Below are 26,672 nucleotides of genomic sequence, written 5' to 3'. Positions count from 1 at the left end.
ATCAGATTTGTTCAGTACAGATTTTTAGAAAGTAATATGGCTATCATGAACTAAAACATTTTTTAATTTATTTATTTATTTATGTATTTAATATTGGTTTAAGATACTATGATCCTCACTTATTGAAATTAGCACATGTTAAATGGATCAATTACAATATGTTAATACGAGGGGTGTTACTGTACCTGTGCCTGTTCAACCAACAAAATTATATATCTGTATTCTGTTAGAAATCAGGAAGTGGATTAAACCAAAAATTTTGTACACAAGAAAAAAATGCCTATCCTAATGTACATTGGCTTTGCAATTTAGCTTTCAAAGCACCAAATAATTAAAGACTGACATATCATTTTTCATCCAGTAAAATAACATACTTTCTTTGTAAAGTATCTGACTTATAAATGACTAGCCATTATATACAGTACAACTATATTTAATAATAGTCTCATATACATATACATATACATGATATATTTTACACCTATGTCTGTTATGGCTAGAGTTAGCTCTAATGCTGCTCACATATTGATTTTGAGTAGTTCTTCAAAAATGCCTTATATATCCATATTCCCCTCAGTAAGAACCACTCTGGTCCTAACGATCCATTGAACAAATGCCCATCTCCATCATATTTTCAAAATCTCAAAATCCTAGTTTATGATTATGTTTTTTACGACCCTCAGTTTTTATTTTATTATGATTTTATTTTATTTATTTATTAATTTTTTTACAAATTTAACAGGTTTATCCAATACATAACCCCTCATGCAACCCCTCATTTTGTTCACAAGACTTGCCCCTATTAGGAAATGTCAAAATTTGCCTAGTTACTTGTGCTTTTTGTGTAAATAGCACAGATATTTTTTGAGATATTTGCAATTTTACATTGGAAAATTTAACATTGATTAACACGTTCGGAATGTGAACAACACACTCTCAGCTGCAAGTTACAATCGGTTGCTGCCGCTGCCATCTCGCTCTTGTTTTCAAAGCTTCTAACGGATGACTTCTCTGCAATAGGTGGGTAATGTTTGCTGCAGTAACATTAGAAACAGCAAAGTGCATTCAACCCAAAATGATATTGCTTATAATTAATTCCTGCCAGCTACATAACACACTGTGCATTTCAACATTCCACATGTTAATTCTTATAAGAGATTGACACTCAAAACTTGTTAGAATGGATACTCCACAGTTATCTGTTCAAAATATATAATTTTGAGGCAAGAAAATTCGTTTTTGTGGTGTAGGTTACGTGTTTGAAATGGGCAATTTGGAAAGGTTTTGGAACGTCTTGGAAAAACCCTTAAACAACTCCACTGCTTTTAGTTAGCGGCAAAATTCTTTCTGCAGTGGTGGAAAACAGGTTGAGGAAGTACATTTTTTTTGCCTCTAGTGGGAGGTGAGGGAACTCACAGCCTCACACGCAGACATGCAAACACACACGCACGTATGTGAGCAGGCAGTGTTCTCTAGCCTGATATCAGACAGAATTTTCAACTTGTTACACTCCATTTCCATCTTCAGTCTGACATTGCCTCCACTCTAACCAATTTCCGTGGGGGAGGGACATGCGATTTTCCCTAACCAATCACGAGAGACCAGCATATCCACATGAATCCAACACACTATGTAAAGTAAAAACAAACTGCGATGTCGGGCGATATTGAGAAGACATGCCATCTATGTAAAATAAATTTGTTAATCAAGGGGGTCATAACAAATTCAAGAATATTATTCAGCCACAGCCTAAATACAAAAGAGAGGCCATTAAGTGAAGGTTTCAGAGATGTAGGGGTAATTCTCCCTTATAGACCCGATTCTATTCTGGGAGGATTTGTGTCAAATGTTTTCGACTACTTGTCAGGGTTGAAGATTCGCTAATTATTTTAAAGAAATGGCAATGGGAGCTTAACGTTACAGACACTAACGAGGAAGGCTCGGGAAGAGAAGAGAACAGGGACCGTGATGCGCCAACAAAGACGCCACAGAAAAAGAAGCTATGCCAGAGTCTCAACCCGGCATCTCACAGCAGTATTAACACACTGGCATGCTGAAACGTGGCAAAATAACCTAACTTGTTATACTGTGGTTACTTTGTCATAAAATTTTCCCCGACCGTGAAGAATGCCTTACTTGTTTACATTCTGAACAGATGTGGCTCCTAGGTAAATCTATCGTTGTTTTCGTCGCAAAACTTTCGACACAAGCAATATCCTAAAATTTCTTCTTACCTTGAAAAGTTCCTGACCCGCAACTGTACAAATCTGTTAACATGGCGGCACAAATACATTGAGAAATACTATTTTTGGAGAGAAAAAAAGCGCTATATTCTGTAACTGAATTTAGAGCAAACCTACCATGCACAAAAATATAAAAACGCTTGTCAATCTGTTTATAATGTCATCATAGCGCATAGTGTTTAAAACCATAAAACCACCCCCTTAATAAAATAAAATAAAATAAAAACTGTAGGCTACACGTTAACTTTAAATATAGGCCAACTAGTCTGATTTTGACAAATTTGTGATTTAACTGGTTCACGATTTAGTTCATAAAGCTCAGAAGTAACTTAAACATCCACTGAGCCACATCTGTTCAAAATGTAAACAAGTAAGGCATTCTTCACGGTCGGGAAAAATTTTATGACAACGTTATGTTAGCATGTAGTCCCCATCCTCTCAAAAGTAATTAGTACTTTTAATCGATTTAGAACAGCCTCGATAGCCGCGTCTATCTTGTCTATAGCGGTCGCCATTGTTGTTGCTGTTAATCCTTGGTTCCGGGCTTCCGGCATACAGCTTGACAACGCTTGACAACAGCTTGACAACAGTGCGCTGATTGGCTGATTGGCTAATCGTTAGTCCCGCCCGTGGCGCTGATTGGACAATCGCTTTGGCAGCCGAGAAATCGCTGTTTCATGTCACGATACCAGACCTGAATCTGCAGTGGGCAGGATTCAAAGGTCTGGACCCAGGCAAAGTGTTCTCCACAGTTCATTTGACTTTGCTGACCTCTCATCTTAGACTTGTCCAGTGCGGTAAATACTGGCCAGGATTTTCCTCCCACTGGCGTAGCTTATAGCATCAAGTCATAAACAATTTACAATAATATAGTGCCTTTTATCACTATCGATATAGCACTGCACCAGAATGCAACAGGGGAACAGAATCAGTAAAACTTTGTGTGTAATACATTTAAAATAGCTTACATAATGACTATAGTAGAAACTAATTTTTTGCAAGTAACTATAAATCACAAGATATATATTTTTACAAAAGACTGTGTTTATGGAATAAAACTTAGTCCTGCAATTTGCAGTGTCTCTTATGCAACGATTGATGAAGCGTGCACTAAGCTTTCACTTGTGCACTATGAATAAACAGAAAGAGAAAGTAACTTTGTACACAGCACTATAGCTAAGCCACAATTTCTTCTAGAAGGAAGGCATGAACTATGCTTGAAAGCTCTGTAAATGTCGGGACCATAGTGCCAGTCCCAAGCCCAGATAAATGGGAGGGTTGCATCAGGAAGGGCATCCGGCATAAAACATATGCCAAATCAAAGATGCGGATCAGGATGATCCGCTGTGGCGACTCCAAACAGGGACAGCCGAAAGAAGAAGAAGAAAGAAAAAAAAACATAGTCATTTCCAAGCAGCGGCTAAAGTCACGATGGGTAGATCATAGAGAGGGTTTATTTTTTCAGGCAGTAGCATGCTTTTAGGTAATTTACTGGGTTGTGTGATTGAGATCGTTTTTTCACTGTTTGTAAGGTAATAAGATGCTTTTTAGTTTTAGAAAAACAGCACTTTTCATGTTTGACATGTATGTACATAGAAATACTTGTTTTCTTGAAAATGCTTTCAGCTCAATGGAAATAATGCATTGACTTTTTCAAGCCTATGTACAAGAAGTGGATATATTGCTTATGGCTGAGAGGAGGTTTTTGGTGATGTCAATACCATCACTGTAGTATTGGCAGTTGTTTCACTTGTTGTGGACAGTTATTGGATTATAAAATACCGTAATCATCAACCTGGGGTGAAAATTTCAGCCCTCCTTTCGGGAAGGGGACATCATTATTATTTATTTTTTATCTCTAGTGGTTTTACTTATGGAGACAGGGTTTTTTTTGTATCAAAGTGCGAAGAGTCTAATCTTTACAACAGTATATGGGTTATAGCACTGCACCTTGAATCAATGATTGATAAAATTTAAGACACTGTTATTGTTGGGGGCTGGCATCTTATTCAATGGCCATTGGGCTTTAAGGATTTAAAATTTAAAAATATGACTGCAACTGTTTCCACAAGAAAGCATGGCTCCATAATCCCTCCCCAGGGCTGGTCAAGAGGTTGTTTAAAATATGATACATTTATAGTCAATAAAATGCCTACATTTCATATTAGTTGGGCTATTATTATTTATGCCTACATTTCATAGTAGTTGTGTATGGCTTTACTATTTATTATAGTAATTAACTTTTTGATGGATGTACATGTTGCTTTGGTAACATCTTATCATAAGCCATTTAGTTTGAGTTCTTGACCAACCTGTATGAGAAGACAACATTAAAGCTGGGTCATTGTGCACTTACCTGCCCATGTAGATCTGTGTTCAGCAACATTAGAGCGCAGGTTAGGGTTAGCACTGCACCTGAATGCAACAGGGGAATAGAATGTGGAACCAGTTAAGCACAATACTAGAGAGTCCGACCCACTACTCAAGGCAGAGAATCAGGATGTCATGATTGACAGTGACGAAGGTGGCACTCAAATCAAGCAGGATAAGAACAGAAATATTGTTACTATCAACAATTGAACTTTAATCATTCACTACCTTTATTAAAGCTGTTTCATTTCTATGATTAGCACGGAATCCATTTTTCAAGCATACTGTTTTCACTGAGATTGGAATTGATTTGTTTATAGACCACTTTTTCTAATATTTTGCTTAAAAACGGCAGGTTGAATATGGGTCTAGAATTGTCGTGAGCAGAGGTTTCAAGATAATATTTCTTGAGCTGTGGCTTTATCAAAGTGGTCTTAAAAACATTTGGGGGAAAAAACATCACTAATAACGAATAAACAATTTGTAGAGTGTCTCGAGATAGACAGTCAGATGCCTCTTTAAATAATTTGGTTGGAATGGCATCTATAGTGCATTCATTTTGGAGGCCATATCCCAAAGTGTCATCCCATTTATCTCATTGAAGGTAGTTAAACGTGCTGGGGGTGGATCATTTAGGAGGTCCAGAGTGGGACTCACTATACCAGCACGGATTTTTGTAATCTTTTCTTTAAAAATGATGCAAATTCTTCGCAATTTCCAGAGAAATTACAGAAATAACAGTTTGACTGTTAAGAAAGACAAAGGATTGCGGATTCAATAGCATATCGATAGTAGCAAAAAAGTACTCTAGGGTTGCTTGCATTGTTAGAGATTATTTTAGAGAAGTCTCTCTGTCTGCATAGCTTTATTGTAAACAGCAATGCGCCACTTGAATATGGTGGTGGACCTGCAGTTTAGTTTTGCACCATAGTTGCTCAGTTTGGTGGCAGTTCCTTTTCAGCTGGGAAGTAGTGCTGTTTTTCCATGGTAGAATTTGGCTACAAAACAATTTTTTAGTTTTTTACAGGTGCTACGGAATCTACAGAATCAGCATTTCTTAGTTTTCATTAAAATCGTTTACAAGATTGTAAACTGACAATTGAGTCACATGGTGGTGCTAAAGAGCACAACATTGTTTTAATGCTCCTCATCTGAACATATATCTGCACCTAATTTGTCTCTTTCACCTTGGATTGCACCCATTTTGAAAATGCTATTAGACAGATTCCTTTGTCCCAAGTTTTGGCCTAATCACATGAGACCTATCGAACAATGGTACAGCATACACCCCTTTTGTCACTGTGTGATTTTGGCACTGATGGGTCACTTGTTTGTGGCATAATATTGGCTGGGTGTGCTCAGACCCCGTGTACCACTGCTTGCAGCAATATTTTTAGTTCGTTATTTTTCGTCGATCCCATGAAGGTGAAGGACGAAGGCTGTTTTGTTAGTTCATTTATTTTAGTTTGTGAAGTCTCTCACTGACTAGCCAATAAACAACGGTAGAAACCGGATTTTTCCCCACAACTTGTCCAACCTATTTTTATAAAGTCTATAGTTGACACAAACTGTCCTGTGCAGCGCGGGTAGCTGATTTAGCAAGTTAACAAGATGGACCAATTTATTCATTCACATCATCAAGCGAACCTGATACTGAATGAAAACCATGTGGAATACTGACTAGGTTAGTTTAATTTATCTGTCACAAGAACTTGAAAAAAATGATAGTAATCCAGTAAATGAAGCTATGGTTCTGGCAAGAACATGTTGTCAACACTACCACAAAGTAATACATTTTGCCATTTAGTTTGTATGGCTTATTGTCTTCAAAAAACAATTGTTTGCAAAGAATAGTGTGAAGTGCTGTTACAGTTTGGCTAGGTTTCAACTATAAATAAATGCTTATCTACTGATTTCTCCATTCACATTATTCAACAAACTCTGATTCAAACATTCATTGCTAACAAATCATGACATAAAACATAACCCTCACTCGGCATTAAAAAATGACAAGGTGCCAGTTCGCTTACATAAATTTGAGATTATAATCCAAAGTGCATTAAATTTTAGATTATGATCCAATGTGCATTAGGTAGTTTATTTGTTATCTAATGAATATTGGATTATAATCTCAAATTTATTTAAATGAACATAAAGTTACTATTAGTCAAATGATGTATAGTTAACATTAATTCATGGTAGCTTGTGAAGTTTGCTAGAAGTGCAGTATAGTTACCTACAGAGAGTGATCACTAGCAAGTGAGAGAGATAGGTAGATGGATATAATTTCTAGCTGACTAGTGAGAGGGAGATAAATCACTGGCTAGCTAGCAACCGAGAAAGAAAAATTGCTGGCTAGCTAACGAGATGGATAGACATAGATCACTAGCAAGAGGTGAGAGTGATTAGAAAGAAGAATCCTATAGTGGTTAGTACAGCTGAATGCAGCAGAAGACATGTTTGGACTTTACAAAATGGTGAGATCGAATCAAACAACACACCATTACACCTACCACTGAAGCACTCTGCTTTATGCGCCAGGCAGCCAGGAAATTTCCTTATATATCCATCCATTCATCCATTCTCTAACCGCTTTGTCTAACCAGGATGAACTAGTTAAACCATTATTTTTTTGTATTGAAAATGTATTGACTTTATATTGTCACAGAGAAAATTGGCCTCTTTTTGGGTTTTACATTGACTTGGCATGGGCAGGGTTTTCTTTCAGCAAGTAGTTGTTGCAGTTCACTCTTTTGCCACTGGGGGAAAAAGCTTCAAAAAGCTTAGCGGGTTATTGCCACTTGGGACGAATGCTCTGACTCCAACATGATTAAGACAAACCTTGGACATCTTTATGGACACAGCAGTAGTTATCTGTTTTTTTATATAACCTTTATTTTTATTTATTTCTATTCATTACTTTCTGTAGAAGTAATTAGAATGAAACATTCCAGAGTGATTTTTGAAAAACATCTCACATGGGGGAACATGCCCCCAAACTAGACCTCATAGACCTCATAGTAGACCTCATATTACCAACAAAATGTTTAGGAATACAATTATTGTATAAATATTATAATATATTGATATTAAATAGGCTATTGAATTTAACTACATTGACAAACCTATCTGAATAATTCGTTTTTAAAAACCTATCTTAGTTTTAAAAGCATGTTTGCTAGTTTCAGTTTAGTTTTAATTTTTGTAAAATGTTTGATTTCATTATTTCTCATGCATGAAATTCTTTTAGTTTATTGATAAACGTGATTATTGGTGACGATCAGGGCTCCACATGAACTTTTTGGCTCACCAGACACTATGACTGACTGCCCCACCCACCCCCCCCCAAAAAAAAAAAAGATATATTGGAGAATGTAGCTGCCTAGACTTATTTGGACAAAACTTTTTATTTGAAACTATTATAGCTATCCAAACTGAGTAAATGCTGTGTGTGTGAGAGAGAGAGAGCGAGAGAGTAGATAAATCAGTTTTAACTGCAGAATATGAATATGCACACTCCACTAGCATGTGGAGTGCCACTAAACTAAAAGTTTAAAGCCGCAATGAGTATATAGTTTGTATGCGTTGCTATGTTTGGCAGTGGTTTGATTTCAGCCAAGTTCTTCTTATCAATTATACTCCCAGCTCAACGGTGGAGGCAAGACATGAGAGAGCAAACCGGATGAGCCAATGGGATGAGCACACAGTGTACACCCACTGCTCGGGAGTTGTAGTATCATGCATTATCACTGGAAATTGACTTAATTATTGCATATGCCTTTTGTAAACTACAATGACTTTTTTTTCCTTAGAAGTGCTACAAAAAGTTCACCCACTGGTAAGAGTGACAGGAGTTACTGTACATGCCACTTCCAAATTCTAGCCGCATTTGGTGGGCGGCAAGTGTTAATGTCAAGCCCTGATGATGACTGATAATGATGTACAAACACCGAAAAGCACACAAGTATACTCAGCACTTGCCAATTACATATTTTTTTGCTTTTGGATTTACTTTAATCCTGCACTGGGGAGAGAGTGCGTTTTTAGGGACCACGCAGGTATGTTTTGTGGAGACTGATGAATGGCTGGTGTTTGCACACAATCCTGCAGGTGGGATTCCTTTTATGGGATTGCTAGGGTGTTCCCTAATGCAAATCAACATGAACAGGCACGCCTATTCAATTTACGAAAGATTGACATTCATCCTCTGATACACCTAGGATATGTACAAAATCAAAGGTCTGCGCGTGTTTCATGAATTCCATGTTGGTTTTTCGTAGGAACCCTTACTAAGAACAAAAGTAAGAACAATTTAAGTGAAGTTTAGTAAATGTGGCCCACAGAGAGAAAATCAGAGGGATTACTTGGGGAGGAGAAACTGTCAGGGTTGCACTGATGGAAACGATGAGAAAAATGCTCCAAAACTCGCTCTCTCTCCTGTGTTTCTCCAATCAGAACCACCACCTTGAGGAATGACCTTAGAAAAAGGAGGTGACAAACATGAAAATGGCTGCTTTCACCAAAATTTGATTTTGACTAGTTTATGTACTTCTTAACATTAAGAACACGTTGATTAAAAAAAATTCTATTCAATATTCAGTTGTGACATACAAAGCATTCAGCAACAATATTCTGACTGATCCATTGATTCATTCATGGTTTACTGATTGATTGATTGATTGATTGATAGATTGGTGATGTATCCATAATGATTTTTCAGTCTGCCCTACAAATGCTTACCTCAAGCCTTGGTTCAAGCTCTGACCAGTGAATTCAAAGAACTTTAAGTATTCCTCTCCAACTGTATGACTGAACTCATTGCTGAGATGGAAGGAAGAAAGAGACAGAAGTGAGGATGAGGATATTAATTGAGAAAGTAAATTAGACAGTTTAATTTGTTATTCACAGCAAGTCCTGAGAAACAGTGTGCTTATCTGAAGTTGAATGTTTAGTTGGAGCATGCACTGATTGCACTTCCATTTCAGCTCAGAGTAGACTGTTCCCCTGAGCCCTGACCTAGACTGAACCAATTTAACCCTACATCTGGCAGTGATCACATTTTGCAAAAAAAAAAAAAAAAATTGTCCAGTGCAAGAGATATCATTTACATTCTCTATAAAATTGAAATATTTCAATATGAAAACTGAAATATCATTAACAACACATATTTCTATCTGGTCATTAGTCTGCTAGTCACACCTGGAGTGCTTATACCCATCATCCTTTGACAAGATGTCAAATCATGTGTTTCCTAATTTTCCAGGCAATGGAAGTGAATGACATACTCTTTATTGAGGTATTTGACGACATCAGTGCGTCGCACATCCTGCAGCTTGTAGAGCTTCTCAGCAAGTCTGTGTGCCTCCTCCCTGTCCATACTCCCTTTGTTGTTGTGGTGGATGGGTCTCCATTTTTGCTCCTCTGTCTGTTGCGTTGGCAGAGGTTTCAAGATCTTTTTTGCATGCTCTGTATTGTCTAGCCCTAACTTGTGCTGTGCTATTGATTGGTCTGCCAGTTCAAATTGCCCTGACTGTTCTGGCCATTTCATCTGCACTGGCTTTTCTACGTGTTCTGGCAATTCTAAATGATCTAGTTGTTCTATCTGCCCTGACTGTTCCAGCTGTTTTGGATTTTCGATCTGCACCAGCTGTTCCATCTTTTCTGGGCGTTCCATCTGCACTGGCCGTTCCGATTGATCTGATTGTTCCATCTGCACTGCCTGTTCTGTCTGTTCTGGCCATTCCAACTGTTGTGGTTGTTCCATCTGCCCTGAAGGTTCCATCTGTTCTGGCTGATCCATCTGCACCAGCTGTTCCATCTTTTCTGGGTGTTCCATCTGCTCTGTCTGTTCCAACTGATCTGTTTGTTCCATCTGCACTGGTTGTTCCATCTGTTCTGGCTGTTCTAGCTGTTCTAGCTGCTCTGGTTGTTCTACCTGCCCTGACTGTTCTATTTGTTCTGGGTGTTCCATCTGCTCTGTCTGTTCCAACTGATCTAGTTGTTCCATCTGCACTGGTTGTTCCATCTGTTCTGGCTGTTCCAACTGCTCTGGTTGTTCTACCTGCCCTGACTGTTCTATTTGTTCTGGGTGTTCCATCTGCTCTGTCTGTTCCAACTGATCTAGTTGTTCCATCTGAACTGGTTGTTCCATCTGTTCTGGCTGTTCCAACTGCTCTGGTTGTTCTACCTGCCCTGACTGTTCTATTTGTTCTGGGTTTTCCATCTTTTCTGGGTGTTCCATCTGCTCTGTCTGTTCCAACTGATCTAGTTGTTCCATCTGCACTGGTTGTTCCATCTGCTCTGTCTGTTCCAACTGCTCTGGTTGTTCTACCTGCCCTGGCTGTTCTATTTGTTCTGGGTTTTCCATCTGCTCTGGCTGTTCCATCTGCTCTGGATGCTCTGTCTGTTCAGTCTGAACTGGCTGTTTCTTCTCAGACTGTTCTGTCTGCTCAGGCTGTTCCGTCTCTTCTGTCTGGTCTAACTGTTCTGACTGTTCTGTATGCTGTGCCTGTTCTCCCTCCTCTGATTTCTGTATTTGCTCTAATTGTTGCTGCTGCCCTGACTCTTCACTTTGTTCTGGGTGTTCTGTCCAATTCAGAAGCACTGTCTGGTCAGTGTGTTCATGTAACTCTCTGTGATTTGATTCAGCTTCTTCTGTTTGTACTGGCAGTGCCTTCTCCCTAAAAAAGCAACAATTCAAAGAACACATTGACCCTTGTTTTTGCAAACAATATGTTTGGTTGATATTGCTCAATTCAGATATTCAGACTTTCCACTAAATATGGAATAAATATACAATCTTACAATTGGTTTTACAAAAAAAGATGTCCCTTTCAAGATTCAGTGGTCATTTAGTGTCTTGAACAATCCGATTGTGAAATAAGCATGCAAATAGAAACCAGGGGTAGGTATTTATTTCGGCCACATGCAAAAACCCCACTTGCTTTTTATTCTGTTGTATTACTTTTCAGTTCGTTCCAGTTTGATAACTCTTTTATCCAGTAGAGGACAGTGTAAGCACAATGGTGTATGGCATGTCTCATTAGAAATTTATAATAACAATTAAGAGTCCCACAACAGCATGCATTGTTGGTTCAAAACAATGTTGTGCAGTCAACCTTAATGTTACTGTAGTGTACAAGCACTCCTTGAGGCGTAATTGTTTTTTGCTTTGGTTTTTGGAAGATTTTACTAATTTTGCCATGGTAACATGGATTTGGGGAATGGGTCAGAAGAGGAGGAGGAAGCATGAAGTATAGTGAGGATCCAGATGAATATTGCAAATGTGTACATATTACGGGCTTGTACTGTAAGATTTCAATTATTTACAATGTGTCATTTTTGATATTTGTTATATTCTCATTGGTTGTAATTGACAACTGTTAGCCTTTTTAAATAATACTCGTATTGTATTTTGTATTGGGGGGCTAACTAATAGGTGTTAGTAATATGGCATTGTTAGTGGCTTGCTTTGTTTGAATTCATACCAGTCACATTGAAATTGAGTGTCTTTCAAGAGGTTTGCAGTATTCTCTAATGCAGGCATTTCATATACTGTACTGTAGCGTAAGCGTTCATAGGCAGCTCATTCATGTGTTATGTTTGATGCAATAGTTTACCATGATGCTAAAACACTGCCAACATTTTTCTGATGGTGGAATATTTTATTGTAATCTTATTTTACATAATGTGGGGCATTAGGATCTCCATGGGCTATACTTGTGTTACTTAGAACATGGGAAATATTACATACTGTCGAGTACAGAAAAACATACGAGAGTGAATGATTTACATATTTAGGTTTGTGTTCCATAGTGTGTCACAATGTCAGCATTATTTTTGAACATGATATCAATGTTTCATCTTAAACCATCAAATGTATGTGATATATAATGGACAAACAGCATTTTAGATTTTGGAGAGGTTTTCAATAGGTTTTTGGACCCCTTGATATCTTATATCCCTATAATGATGAAAAGATACAAATTTCTCCTTGTAAAAGTGATGCAAATGTGTGTTTAATGATTCAAAACAGTTGATTTGTATTGAAATATATGATTATGTTATGATTTCTAGCAATGCACTATTTAAACATTTTGGATGTATTTGAACTGATATCAGGTTACACTACTTACTTATTGCTTCATAGATATTTGCTTCAATTGATTTTTAACTAAATTATGAATATAAATTATTCTAATGGTACAAGTGTCAACTTTTCCATGGCTCTTTGATGCTTACATCTAGAGTTATAAAGCCTTAAATAGAACTCTGCCTAAATGGGCAAGGATTGCCCAGATTTGGCATCTGCACAAAGGGGTTAATTTTTTCAAAACAAAGATTTATCATTTGGTATCATTTGTGAAGTCATCAGACAGTCATAATCCAGAATCTTTCAAGATTCTTCAAATCTGTTTAGTTCACACCACAAATGTTATTTTTGATTCATGTTTGGATACTGAGATGATCATTGCAAAACAGCAACTTGTGATCAATTAACCATTTTTTTGTTCATCATTGTCTTACTGAAAGATCCATTTGTGGCTATGATTAAGCTCCCTGGTGGAGAATACCAGGTTTTATATACTGTGTCCTCTATAATGTTTGGGACAAATACATATTTTTCATTTGGCTCTGTTCTCTACAATTTTAGATTTGTAAACAAAGGACTCACGTGTGGTTAAAGTGCAGATTCTCTTCTTTTATTAAATCTTATTCTTACTCATTTTGGTTTGACCATGTTGAAATTAGGGCATTTTTATAGCCCCCCATTTCAGGGCACCATAATGTTTAGGAAATATTCATGTTATATAAATAAGTCATGCATAGTACTTTGTTGCATGCAATGACTGCTTGAAGTCTGTGACCCATAGACATTTTGCAGGTGCTGAGTATGTTCTGTGGTGATGCTTTTGCCAGGCCAGTACTGCAGTCGTCTAAAGCTCCTGCTTGTTTCGGAGGCTGGTTGTCTTAAGTTTTCCCTTAAGCATATGAAATCAATTGATTTAGATCAGGTGACTGACTTGACTAGTAAAGAAGTCTTTGGCTTCCTTTGTTGTTTTAGCAGTATGCTTGTGATCATTGTCTTGCTGTAGGATGAAGTACCATTCAATGAATGTGGAAGTATATGCTTGAACTTGAGCAGAAACGCTTGAGAAACCATTCATCTCAAACACAATGGTGTCCGGAAATCTAAAACTGTGGAGCTGAATCAAGAAAAAATATGTCCCAAACATTATTGAGGGCACTGTATAATAAAAAGGTAGGATTTACAAGCCTTTTGGGGGTGGGGATGGTTCAGAACTTTGAAAGTGAAGCTAATTTGAATGGTTGAGAATTATTTTGAATTATTTAATGGAATTATTACTTGAACTACTCTAGCCTTATTTAACAGGTTCTTATTATGTAACTATTTTTTTTAAATACATTAAATAACAAGACTCAAACAAGCCACAAGCAGTATCTCATTAAAACCCTTTTTCTGTCCTGGATATCCAAAGAGCCAGCATAAGAAAATGCATAGTAAAATAATGATTAAAATAACCGGTCTATAGCTGGAAACTTTTTTAAATAAAAAAAAATTTTGAATAAAAGTTCTACTGGACTTATTTAGTCAAAAATGAGAACATGGCAAACTAAGATGAAATATTATATTGAATGTACGCATGGTTTCATTAGAACATTCTTTTGTCTTATGCCAGCTTTCTGAAAGATGCAGAATAGTGGCAAATGCAAAAAGACAAAATGCAACCACATGTTGATCAAAGAAATACTTATTTTTTGTGTTTAAGCTTTAACACATTCTCTGTACTGGGCAGAGATAACACTTTATGAAGGTGTCACATGTAAACAGCTCTGAATCACTGTTTCTGCAGTGGATGTGAAAATCACTGAGTAGTAATTTCATACTTGCTTTTGCATGGACTTTGTGTTAAGACCTGCTAAACTCACCAAAGTCTCACCTGGTACACTGACTGTGGAAATTTACTTTATGAAGTAAATTATTGTGATCCTTCCTGTCTTCCTCCTTCTTCTCCTCTTCTTCTTCTTCTTCCTTCATTCCCTCCTCATAACCATTAAGACAGCAGGTTACTTCTTTACCCTGTATCCCATCCATTTCAGAGCTGACTGTGTCTTGTTTCAGTGCTACTACACTTGTGATGGGAATGGAGTACTCATCACTGAAGTGCATACAGTTGAGTTGGACAAGGTCACTCCCAGCTCTTGGGTTTGTTGCTGCAGAACACACCGGAGTGAGTTCTGCAGTAGACCCTCCAGATGATTCTGTTATTCCTGCAGACTCTGTCCACTCAGCATGACAGTCTAAAGGCTGATGTTCTTGGTCTGGTTGCCCATCTGTAGATGGTGATGGAGTTTCCATGGACTCAATCAAAGCTTGGGATTCAGCAGCCATTACATTTACCCCAGAATGTGTGGTGGGCTCTTGTCTTGTGCCCTCTGTTGCTTTGTGTGATTCACCTGTCAGAAGCTCTTTAGACGGTGCTGCAGGATCAAATGCTGTTGAAGGACAATGACACAGTCAGTTTGCATGATAAACACAAGCTTTGGGTTGCCAGGGACTAGATGTTTGCTTGAGAATAAGCATCATATTCCTTACTATCTGTACAATCTACAATACAGACCACCAAGCTGTTATTTTTTACTGCATGCTGATATGAATTATCATTCTCCCTCTGTAATGTAAGTACCTTTGACATCCTTCAGTTCTCCTCGTGTTAAACCGTCCTCTTCCTGTGAGTTTGTTAGAGGCTCCTCCTCCCTGCTGTCCTGCAACAGCAAGAACACAGCCCCACCCACTGAGTGTGGTCACAGGAAGCAGAAGGGGAGAGGGAAGGTTCTACCTTTGCAAATAGATGTACAGCAGAAATGAAATATATTGCTGTGATGTTCCTGTACCTGTCGGGCCCTTGCTATTGGATCCTTAAAGAACGTGTTAAACTTGAATTTACCCTCAAGAGCATCTTGCACATAAAACATAAAATGTGAGTGACATCAGCCTCACAAGGTAGAAAATAAATACCAGCTCACCCTGCAGTGGAAACTCTGCAATGGTTAGGGACTGCACAGAAAGGAAGTGTAATGAACTGCTAGAAACCGCAGACAGACAAAACAATTAAGTGCACACACAGAAACACACAGGCACAGACTAAGACTTATGTCCCAACTGCAGTTCGAGAGAAAGAAAAAGATCACCAAAAATAAACTGCTCCTTAACACTGACTTTCATGTAATAAGGACCTTTGCCCAAGCATGTAAACTGCCTCACTGGCACACAACTACAATGCACTGCGAAGTGAATTAGAAAGGTATCACTGTGGCAATGCTATTGCCAACTTCTTCTCTGTTTCTGTACAGCTACGCCACTGCATTTCCCTGGGTCTGGATTTCTTTAACCTACAGTCAAATTCAAATATGCTTAATGTCATGACCACACATCAGCAGAACATTACCAAATCAATAAAATGCAAGTAACAATACAAAAATAATAGCATAAGAGACGCTTTTAGCTTATTTTATTTTTTTCAGGAAATGCCCCCTCATTTTCACCAAAAAGGTTAAATGTATGCATGCAATAGTAGTAAGAAAATATTTACATAATTGGGGACTGGGGATTAGTTAGACGCCTGTTTAGGGCTCAGAGTAGGAAGTTGTGGAGTCACTGCAAGCTCAGAAATTAATATTCCACAAAAAAGACCCACCACATTGTATAAGAGAAATCAACACTGAAGTTGAAAAATGAATGTTGTAGAAATATCTTCTTGGGGAGAATTCAACCTGACGTGGGTTATCAGGTTGAGTAGGATATTTAAGATTGTTGGTGTTGTGTTATGCTAGTATTGCAAGAGTGTATTCATTTATCATTGCAGTGTTAGTACTTCATGTTAGTTATTAAAATGCTTTTTATTTGAGTAGGGAAGCCAGATCCATGAAAAGCATGGTAAATTTTTATAAAGGAATTGCCATTGTTAATTGTTAGGCTGCCAGAAGAACGATTCTGCTATCATCTACCCACACATGTAAGTACGTGTAGTCTGCTAAACATCTTTGGAACTCTTAAACTGGGTTCTATGGTGAAATGAAACAAAAATAGAGCTCTTTGGCTACCAGCATCAGAGGGGGCTTGGCAAAAAATGAGGTGTGGTCATTAAAAAGACAGCCTGGTTGCCTCTGCCAGGAAGCTAAAACTGGGTCATGACTTCATCTTCCAGTGAAAGACAATGACACAAAAAATTCCTTCAAAGTGAAAAAAGATTAACTGACTACAGAAAGAATTTACAATGGCTATACACTAGAGATCTGCATCCTGACCCAAAACTTATGGGGCACGGTGTAGCATATAATTCTACCCAGCATATACATTTTTCCTGGGCATTCATTTTCCATCGCTCTCAGATGAAAATAACCAATCACTGCTCAACTACTGTACATGTGTGAAGTTGAGTGTTGTCTAATCAGATATGTCATATGTCTATTTGGATGACTATATTTTTCATTTCAATTTGTATGCATGGAGTGCATAATTGCTTGCCGCAGGTGCATAAAAAAATACACAGGTGCATATAAGGCCTGGATTTTTAAGCATTAACATTCATTCTGTGACCTGACTGAGTAGTGCCGAAAAAAGCTGCAACTATCCCGCATAAGTTGTGTAGCACTGCATGGGATAGCTTTTTTCGGCACTACTCAGTCAGTTGCAACTGACATCGATGGCTACACAACATGTTGCTGCACGCTCCTATTTGCACTTAAAGTAACAGCAGTCCTTAACTTTTTGCTAACTGGGTTCTTTCTGGCACACCATCAGTTTTTGTGGCTGGCGCGACCCAGAACGCTGTTAGTTTGGCTTTCCATTCAGGTTGTTCAAGTCTAGTCTAACATGCCTGTGAGTACACAGTTTTTCCTTCATCACCCGATCACGAGTTCAGAACTAAATAAGAATGTCTGAGCAAATGTGAATTTCCCAGGGTTTTAGGTGCCATCGATACCTATGCGCAGATATGCGTAGTAGCATGCTCCTTCTACCCAAACATTGACTTATGTGAATCGAAATGGGGTCCACTCCATTAACATTTATGTAATCTATGAGGCAAACACAGGAAAATACAGGAAAGTATCAAGACAGTCAGATCCTGTTCCTGTTATTCCTACAGCATCAACTATGCGCATATGTAGCTACAGCACTTGTGTGGGGGTGGGCATAAACTTGGCATATGTATTCACTCTCATATACGTAGCTAGATATTGATAAGGTAATGAACATAACTCAATTACATTGACGTCTGCTCTAGCTAGCAAGCTCCTATATAGCAAACAGAAGAGGTGTGTTAACTAATGCATCACAATGACGCTGAAGCGGCTATGTTTCTTTTGGCCAATATTTAATATTTAGCTTGAATTGGTTACACATTGCACCATGTTGGACTGGCATTCACTCTTATTGTATGTTAGCTAGTTATCGATGGCATAATGTAACTTTTTTGGACAGAAACATGTTATAATATTGTATCTAATCTCATATCAATTTTTTGGTCCCATTGGGCAATGTAATAAGTACTTCTCTACTTCATCTACTTGTCCTCAAAGATTATGAAATGCATCACCTTTTTGGGAGAAAAATAGGCTACTAAACTCTAATCCCCTTAATTATTAAGCTATTGGAGTCTTATTTCAAATATTTACTCTCAAATCTAGCTACAAAGAAATGTTAAAACGAGAATCCTTTATTCGTTTTAAGTAACTTATGAATGGAAAATGAAGCTTGTTTCATCACATGAAAAGATGTAGACTACTCACTAGGCTACACAACTGTAAATAGTAGGCTATGCTTTACACAGTTCTCATTTATGATTATCAATATTCTGGGGTTTATGAACAAAGACAATTTTGGTGAATGTATTTGTCATTTTCGTTTAGTCACACATAAATTTGTCCAAATGTATAGGTCCACATGAACTGATTAAGCACTTTGTACAAGTTTAGTTTGCGATTAACCTGGTGAAACAAATGCATTATTAGACTGACCATATACATTTTTTTGTGATAGCAGTACAAAATCACTGTGTAGATGGCAGTAGTAGACCATGGAAACCAAAAGAATATAGGAATATATACATACATACACTATTTGACCAAACGTATCTGGAAACTTGGTCTGGGGCTGTTTTTCATGGTTTGGGCTAGGCCCCTTTGTTCCAGTGAAGGCAAATATTAATGCCACAGCATACAATCACATTCTAGACAATTCTGTTCTTCCCCAAACTATTTGGGGAAAGGCCTTTCCTGTTTCAGCATGACAGTGCCCCCGGGAACACAGCGAGGTCCATATGGAATTGATTTTTTTTTGTTGTCAAGAACAGTGTAGAAGTACTTGAATGGCCTGCACAGAGCCCTGACCTCAACTCCATCCAATACCTTTGGGATCAATTCGATAGCCAACTGTGACCTAATCAATGTCAAACCGTTTATTTACACCTGACTTGGCCCAAATCAACTAACATAAATTCTTGGCCCAAACCAAATTGAGTTGGGTCTTATGAGTTAGCTTTGTTAGCAACCAATATCTGATATCAAAGCACTAATGTAGCACTAAAGCACTGAGCTTATTACTGAGCTTGTCAGTTTAATTGAGAATTTTTCAATTGAAATGCTTCTGACAAGTCATGACTATCGAGCTATGTTGTTGTGTTTTGAAAAAAACTATGATGACATAACATGGATATGTGGAACAGTGAGTGTCTGTGGAGGTTGTAGTGGGTATAGAGCCAGCTTGGCTGGCAAGAAAGAAAGAGACATTATTGCATGTAACGTAGATAAAAATGGCAAATGTCTAGTTATGAAATGAAAAGCTTTTGTCTTGGCTCTTTGTGTACAGGTGCTTCTTGTTCATTGTTACATTGGAGGTTTTATAGCTGTTGTTGTTTATTCACTCCCTTTCCACCGCTGAAGTGTGGTAAGCATTCTGGCACAAAATGGCTGCCATGCATTACCCAGATTGGTGCTACACATTGGTGGTGGTTGAGGTGAGTTCTCCCCTTCTCTGTATAGTACTGGGCATCTGTGAACGTGCTATATAAATGCGATGTTTCATTCTTTCATTCAATTATTGATCCGAGGTTTTTTAATTTTTTTCCCCAATTATACAAATTGTTTTCCCATTGTTTTGAAATGGTTTAAGATCTTTGCTGAAGGTTTCAGTGTTATTGCACTTCTACATTTACATCTAAAACAGATGTTGACATTGTTTTGCATAGTAAAAATATAATAAAAGAAACTGTTCTTGTGCGGTTGTCATTGTGTAAGCCTATGCAAATTAATTTTGGTAGCATAAAAACTGCTTAATATGTAAAATGGATATTGCATTTGTTTTTATTTTAATTTACTTGATGTTGTAAAATGACATTAAATGGTCAAATTTACAGTTTTTAATAAAATGAACTTTAATTTTACCATGAATTACTGGCTAGTGAGTTGCATTACTTTTAAAGTTGATATGTGAAAATAGAGGTGATTAATTTAGAAACAGTTGATTACTGTAATTCTACAGTACCATATAGCTGTATTGTAATGGTCTCGTAAAAAGGTTAGCAGTAAATTACTAACGGAAATGATTAGCCATTCACCCATCCATCCATCCATTATCTTTACTCGCTTATCCTGAGCAGGATTGCAGGGGGTGCTGGAGCCTATCCCAGCGTGCATTGGGCGAGAGGCAGGAATACATCCTGGACAGGCTGCCAATCTATCACAGGGCACACACACCATTCACTCACACACTCATACCTATGGGCAATTTAGAGTCTCCAATTAGCCTACCTGCATGTCTTTGGACTGTGGGAGGAAGCCGGAGTACCCGGAGGAAATCCATGCGGACACGGGGAGAACATGCAAACTCCACACAGAAAGGCCCCAAGCCAAGATTCGAACCCACGACCTTCTTGCTGTGAGGCGACAGTGCTATTTTTTATCCTCAGCTCTGTAAAACTAAGTAAAGGGGTTACGTTTGGTAACGATGTTAGACTGTGTACAGTAAGTACTGTACGATGAGCTCTACTCTTCTGCAGTCTTCTTCCTCTTCTTCTTTAGATTTTTGGGCTTCCTCTTATGCATTCATCGTGTAAGTTCCTGTACTTGCGTCATCATATTTGAATGAGATTGTTGCACCAGACACCACCAGCTGAAAATAGCATGTAGTAGAAAAATTTCTGAATGCTTATGCATTGAATAGATATACCTACAAATATGCCTGCTTGAAAAGGTAATAAATATGGCATTTTTTAATATGAAAAAGTAAAGATTGCCACTATAAGGATATTTTTCTTGCTGTATTATTTTTTACAGTGTGCTGTGTCTGTGTGACTGCTACCATCAATAATGCTATAGCAATCTGCTACTTGGCTGCTATGTCATACCTGTCAACCCTTTGGTTAGGCCAGAGGCATGGCGTGGCAGTTTCAACAGTTCTAGATGAGAGGGTTCTGATGAGCAGAGGTGCCCCAAATGTCAATTTTTGAAAATAGTTTTTTGTTAATAGTAAGAATAAAATTAAAAGTTTTTAGTATTACCCTAAAAACAGTCATGCATTCACCATTCACAGCTACATATGTAGCCTAACATTAACTAACCAAATAGTATGTAATTTGTCCTGATTTTGTTCTGGTGTGGTAACACACTGCATGTCCACAGGTGTTTACAGCATAAAACCCCCACAAAACTAAAGATATTGTATCATCAAATGCCCTGTCTCTCTGTCATTATGTTGATGCCCAATACAGGCTTGTGTGTAAAAATCAGCCTCAAGGCTATTTACATAACTGAAACATTTGAAAAGTTTATTGTGTAAAATAAGGTTATATAATTTAATTTTTAAAACGGTAGCACTGTGAAATACACTCAAAAATGAAAATAAAAAATAGTTGGACAGTGGTTGCAAGTGAAAGTATTGAGTCATCAAAAAACAAATTGTTGCCTTCATAAAATAAAAATAAATGATTGGATTTACTTAATAAAATTATGGACAGTGGTTTAACAATATTACTAAGTATGTGCAACATAAGTCACATATACTCAATAATATGCGTGCAACCACTGTCCAACAATTATTATTATTATTTTTTTTTTTTTGAGTGTATGTAATGTTTTATAGGCTGTTTTATAGGTTATATGTTTTGGATGTGTTATAGCCTATGTTAAAATGTTATAATTGGCCGTTTTATTCCAAAGTAACATTTGTACCAGATTTTCTTTTTAGGAGCGTATTTGTTTTTAAATTCAAATTCAAATTCATCTCAACAACAAAAAAAAAAAATGTATGTACAAAAATGCAAAGTTACTCACAAAGCACTGTCACCTGTGCTCTCTTTCTTTTTTGTCCCAAACCTTATGGCACCTTGAAATAAGGAGGGTCTGTGCATAAAAGTGCTGTTATTTCTATATGGTAAAAGAAAAATGTATTTTAAAAAAATAATAAATAATAAAAATAATTTTAAAAAATACCTTTTACTAAAAGCTGAGAATCTGCACTTTATCCACATATGAATTATTTGATTACAAATCTAAAATTATGGAGTACAGAATCAGACAAGAAAAAAAATGGCTTTGTCCCAAACATTATGGAGCTAATTGTATATGTCTATCGAATTTGAGGGCATGCAGCATCTACACATGATCCACTTTACCAAAATCTACTCTAAATGCTACTGGTTTAAGTCACAAGCAGTGAACAAGTTAAAATTGGCTGGCTTGTAATGTCCCACACTAACAAAGGGAGGAATAATCATGAAATAGCTGACGTGAGTTTTTAGTTTACCATGCAAAGATATATTAGACACTGATAATATATCACTAAACATATAAAAATGGTCATAATATTTTTGAGTTGTACGTATGATTTAAAATATATATTTAAAATATTTTTCAAAGCTCTAGTTCTGCATGCAGTAAATTATTAATAAAAAGAGGCACACACAGTCAGACCTACAGGTCTACGCACCTAATTCTGTCCCCCTAACCTCACCCTGTGCAACTGCCTTACCTGCTCGGGGCCATCACTAGAGTATGTGCCGGGAGGGGGAGAGCCTTGAAAATAGTTTTCCATAAGAATGTTCTTCTCCGTCAAGGCTGTCTTATCACCTTCCTTCATCTGATATGGAGGGTGTAAATGAGAGGGAGGCAAAGAGAGGTCAGTCCAGTACATATCCAAGCTGGCCCCCTCACTGGAGTCCAGCTCATCACATGAGACGTTGCCAGACACTGCAAAATGTACAGCCAGTGTAGGACACTCGCAACATGGAGAGAGGGACATGCAGGGTCGTGTGAGCAGACCTGTGTCAACAGAAGCACCATTCCCTGTTATTTGCCTTGCCTCATTAAGTATATACAGCCCATTTCCATCCTCTTCCCCTCCATTCTCTGGCTTTCTATCTGACATTTGGCATTTCAGGGGGGCCCGCGGGTCCTGTAATCCCTGGGAATTAGACTCCTGCTGAACTAGATCTGAGACACAGCCTTGATCCTCCTCCATCACATCAAACCCAATCAATCAACAAAATGCAGCTGAGAAGGAAGCAGGTCTTAGAGGTTGATTTTAAACTTCTTCATTTGCGATCAGAAAGGTCTCCATACTGGTGCCATCAAAATGTCAGGATGATCACATAAGGTATTCCAGCAAAGAGCAATAAACACGTTGTATTCTGTTCTTGTGTCTTCTTCTTATGGTTCTGTGAGTACATGGGGTCTGGGACAGAGGAGGACACAGTGTGAGCACCAGTGCATTGTAAAATACCATCAATTGCATTTTGATTGGGCACAGACCTATTTAATGGGCCTTAAGTAATATAAGATTTATTATTTGATTGATTGATTATTTATTATCATACATCAGGACAAAGAGTTTGCTTGGGTTGTACATTTCTACTGAAATACAACAGTGGGTGTCTTCAAAAAATTTTCCTTCAAATTGAAAATTGTGAGTGGTAAATTATTTCAAATGAAGGTGAGTGAAACAAAATAAAACAACAACAACAAAAAAAAAAGAACGCTAGAAACACTTGTTCAATTGACAAGTAAAAACTGCAGCATCACAGTGTATAACAGGGGTCCTGTATTTCAAGTGAACTATATCTAAGTATTTACATAATCTTTTTTCATTGCATTCAAATATCTTTTTGTATGACACCAAATCTTTCAAAATGGCGATCCCACAGTTACCACTTTTTTATCCCTCATGACATGAGCAACTGTCATGTCCTGAATAATGAGCGGAAAGGTCTGTTTGATAAGGTTTACATAAATTTGAGCATATCTCATTTTATGCTTATCAATTTTTGAACCGAGTGGCCTCAGCTATCTTTAACTACCTTGAATAAGTTTGAAAATATCAATTACCATATCAACTGACATTGCCAAACAACCCCCAAACATCACACACCCCAAAAGCACACAAGATACTTCTAAGATGTCAACACATATCCTTCAAATATACTTAATTCCTGATTAAAAGAAACACTCACCGTGGCCTCCTTTCTACCTGTGTTACCCAGTTTAAATGCACGAAAATGCTCTTCCTCTTACAACACCCCACCCCCCAGACCCACTGAGCGGATGTGAATTGCTATAAATTTTGTTCAAACATAACAGGAGGCGTACACTTCCTTCAAACAGCAAGCAAGCAACATGCACAGGAAGACCGCAAAATGAGGTGGAGAAGAAAGATGTGAAAAACCTTTTTTAAAGAAAAATGAGGGGGGTTGACAGTTGTCCATTCTACACTATAGAGACATCAGTGAAATTTACTTGGCCAAATTTACTAAAATGCACTGGAATATTACAAACCTCTGACATTTAAATTCTTCTTGCATCAGTGTACAATGAAATGATTTATACATCTGATCTTTCCAGCTCTGGTCAATTACCACTGTTGCTATTTGAAAAAGAAACTGATCATTGATATTATTAATTAATATTTTGAGCAACTTTATGCAATCACGAAACTAAAACTGCATTAATCACACAACCCTATCTGAATTGAGTTCACTCCTGCAAAGGGCTTTTGTCATTGGAATCAACTGATCATTAATATTATTAATTAATATTTTGAGCAACTTTATGCAATCACGAAACTAAAACTGCATTAATCACACAACCCTATCTGAATCAAGTTCACTCCTGCAAAGGGCTTTTGTCATTGGAATCAACTTATTTCTCTTCAGTGGAGTTCTATCCTCTTCTACAGGTGACAGGCAGGGCATTAAGAAGTGCTGACCAGAACCTTTTCAGAGGTGGTTACAGGCCAGCCTTCATCACCACTATAATTAGTCCATTAGAACAGGGTTGTCAAATTCCAATCATAAAAAGCTATCCATTATGGTTGTCTATTCCTCCTACTTCTGTCCTTAATTTATAAATTAGCCAAACCGATTTTTATGATAAAATGATACAGTTGAATGTTGTGCATGTACACTATACTCACATATTTTACACCAGTGTTATTTTTACACCAGGGAAAATTATACAACAAAAATGTACATGCAAAAATGTCTCTCCAGTAAATAAGTTTGGAGCCACTAATTCATGAAAATATTTTATTCATCTGTATAATAATCAATCAACTTGGATTTGTGTCACCTACAAAATCTTGCAAAAGATCTTCTAAGACCTTTAATCTATTTTTGGATTCAAATACTTTTCTGTGCTCTATTGATCTTGCCTGGTATAATTGAGCCTGCCAATATGACCAGAAGGTGGGGTTTGCACTTTTTGAGAGTATTTAATTTGGTTCTAATACACCAGATAAGATCAGTAAAGCGTAGAAAAGTATTTCAATCCAAACCAAATATGTATTTGACCCAGATCTGCCTGTCATTTTGTGCTTTTGCTGCTGTTTCCTGTATCATTGTCATCCCCGCCCACAGTAAGTAAAACAGGTTAGCCACAAATTCAATCTAATGAGAGTGATATCCTATTAGCAATACTCTCTTCATTATAGAGAATGAAAAAAAAAAACAGTTGTTGCCATACTTAGTCCTCTTCTCACTTTAATTCCAACAGACACAGAGAATGTCAGACACTATAAAAAGTCAGGTGCTCTACAATCATATTTAACACACACCAATATCATTGCAGCACTTGCACTCAAAAAGGTAATATGATTTGATATGAATTGGTATTAGTCCATGACAACCACAAAGTTGTGCATGTTAAGCGCTTCCTATGTAAGCACAAGCTGCAGTCACTAGTAAAGTAAGGCATAATAACAAACTTATAAAATAAATTATCTGATTTATATTATGTAGGCTGACCAGATGGACTACCCAATCCTGTCATCTTTTTTCAAATCTAATATATGGTCACCCTAACATTATGGTTAAAAAAAATGTTTTTGCCCTTACTTAATGTTTATCACTTACACACCCGGAACCATTCTAAAGACAAACTCTTGCATCTTACTAAAAACAATATTAAAGGCAGGCCGATCTACCTTAAACTTCTTTTTTCCTTTGTTAACCAGAGTATTTATTCAACAGAAGTGGAGGAACCTGAAAACTAAGAAGACACAATATAGTACCAGTCATTCACACATAGGCAGTAAGAATTTGTCCACGTGAAAATGTGAATCCCTGCTTGTGTGTGTGTGAGTGTGTGTGTTTGTTAACCACCAGCAGTGCTTTGTGGTTGCAGTTAGAACTACATAAACTGCAGACTTAATAACATAGTACATAAATGTAAAGAGATGTGCTAGTGGACAAAATTACTGGAAAAAAGAACAAACTGGCATAAAGATGCAGATAAAAGATTTTACTCTTTTTTCACCTTTATAAAATTGTTATTTCATCTATTTAATGAAAAAAGAAACACCCATTTTCAAACACCATATCACCCATGTGAAAAAGTAATTACCCCTTTATTTTTATTTATTTATTTTTTGTCCAGTCTCGTGTTTTAAAGTATTTTATTTAAATGATCTTTTAAGCATTGTGGCAGTATGCTCGTCACTGTCGTCATTTTCGCTTCCCAGCTATTTTTTATTATTTTTTTATCGCT

General features: G+C 37.3%; 1 protein-coding gene across 2 annotated transcripts in view; it reads right to left on the bottom strand.

Moving 5' to 3' along the window:
• LOC135233105 (PH and SEC7 domain-containing protein 4-like) overlaps window positions 1-24,244 on the bottom strand; it is a 42,824-nt gene extending 18,580 nt beyond the window's left edge. The window contains exons 1-8 of one of the 2 annotated variants that reach the window (XM_064296300.1): window positions 24,143-24,244; window positions 22,666-23,367; window positions 15,323-15,401; window positions 14,576-15,131; window positions 9,899-11,293; window positions 9,354-9,434; window positions 8,978-9,090; window positions 4,600-4,658 (exon numbers count right to left, since the gene is read on the bottom strand). In XM_064296300.1, the coding sequence (XP_064152370.1) occupies window positions 4,600-4,658; window positions 8,978-9,090; window positions 9,354-9,434; window positions 9,899-11,293; window positions 14,576-15,131; window positions 15,323-15,401; window positions 22,666-23,154 (2,772 nt within the window). In that variant the 5' untranslated portion in view covers window positions 23,155-23,367; window positions 24,143-24,244. The remainder of the gene's footprint in view (window positions 1-4,599; window positions 4,659-8,977; window positions 9,091-9,353; window positions 9,435-9,898; window positions 11,294-14,575; window positions 15,132-15,322; window positions 15,402-22,665; window positions 23,368-24,142) is intronic. The other variant, XM_064296301.1, reaches the window with a different exon arrangement.
• Between the last annotated feature and the right edge of the window lie 2,428 nt (window positions 24,245-26,672).

This window comes from Anguilla rostrata, chromosome 10 (assembly GCF_018555375.3).
Source record: "Anguilla rostrata isolate EN2019 chromosome 10, ASM1855537v3, whole genome shotgun sequence".
NCBI lineage: Eukaryota > Metazoa > Chordata > Actinopteri > Anguilliformes > Anguillidae > Anguilla > Anguilla rostrata.
This window is presented reverse-complemented; position numbering and strand designations above follow the sequence as displayed.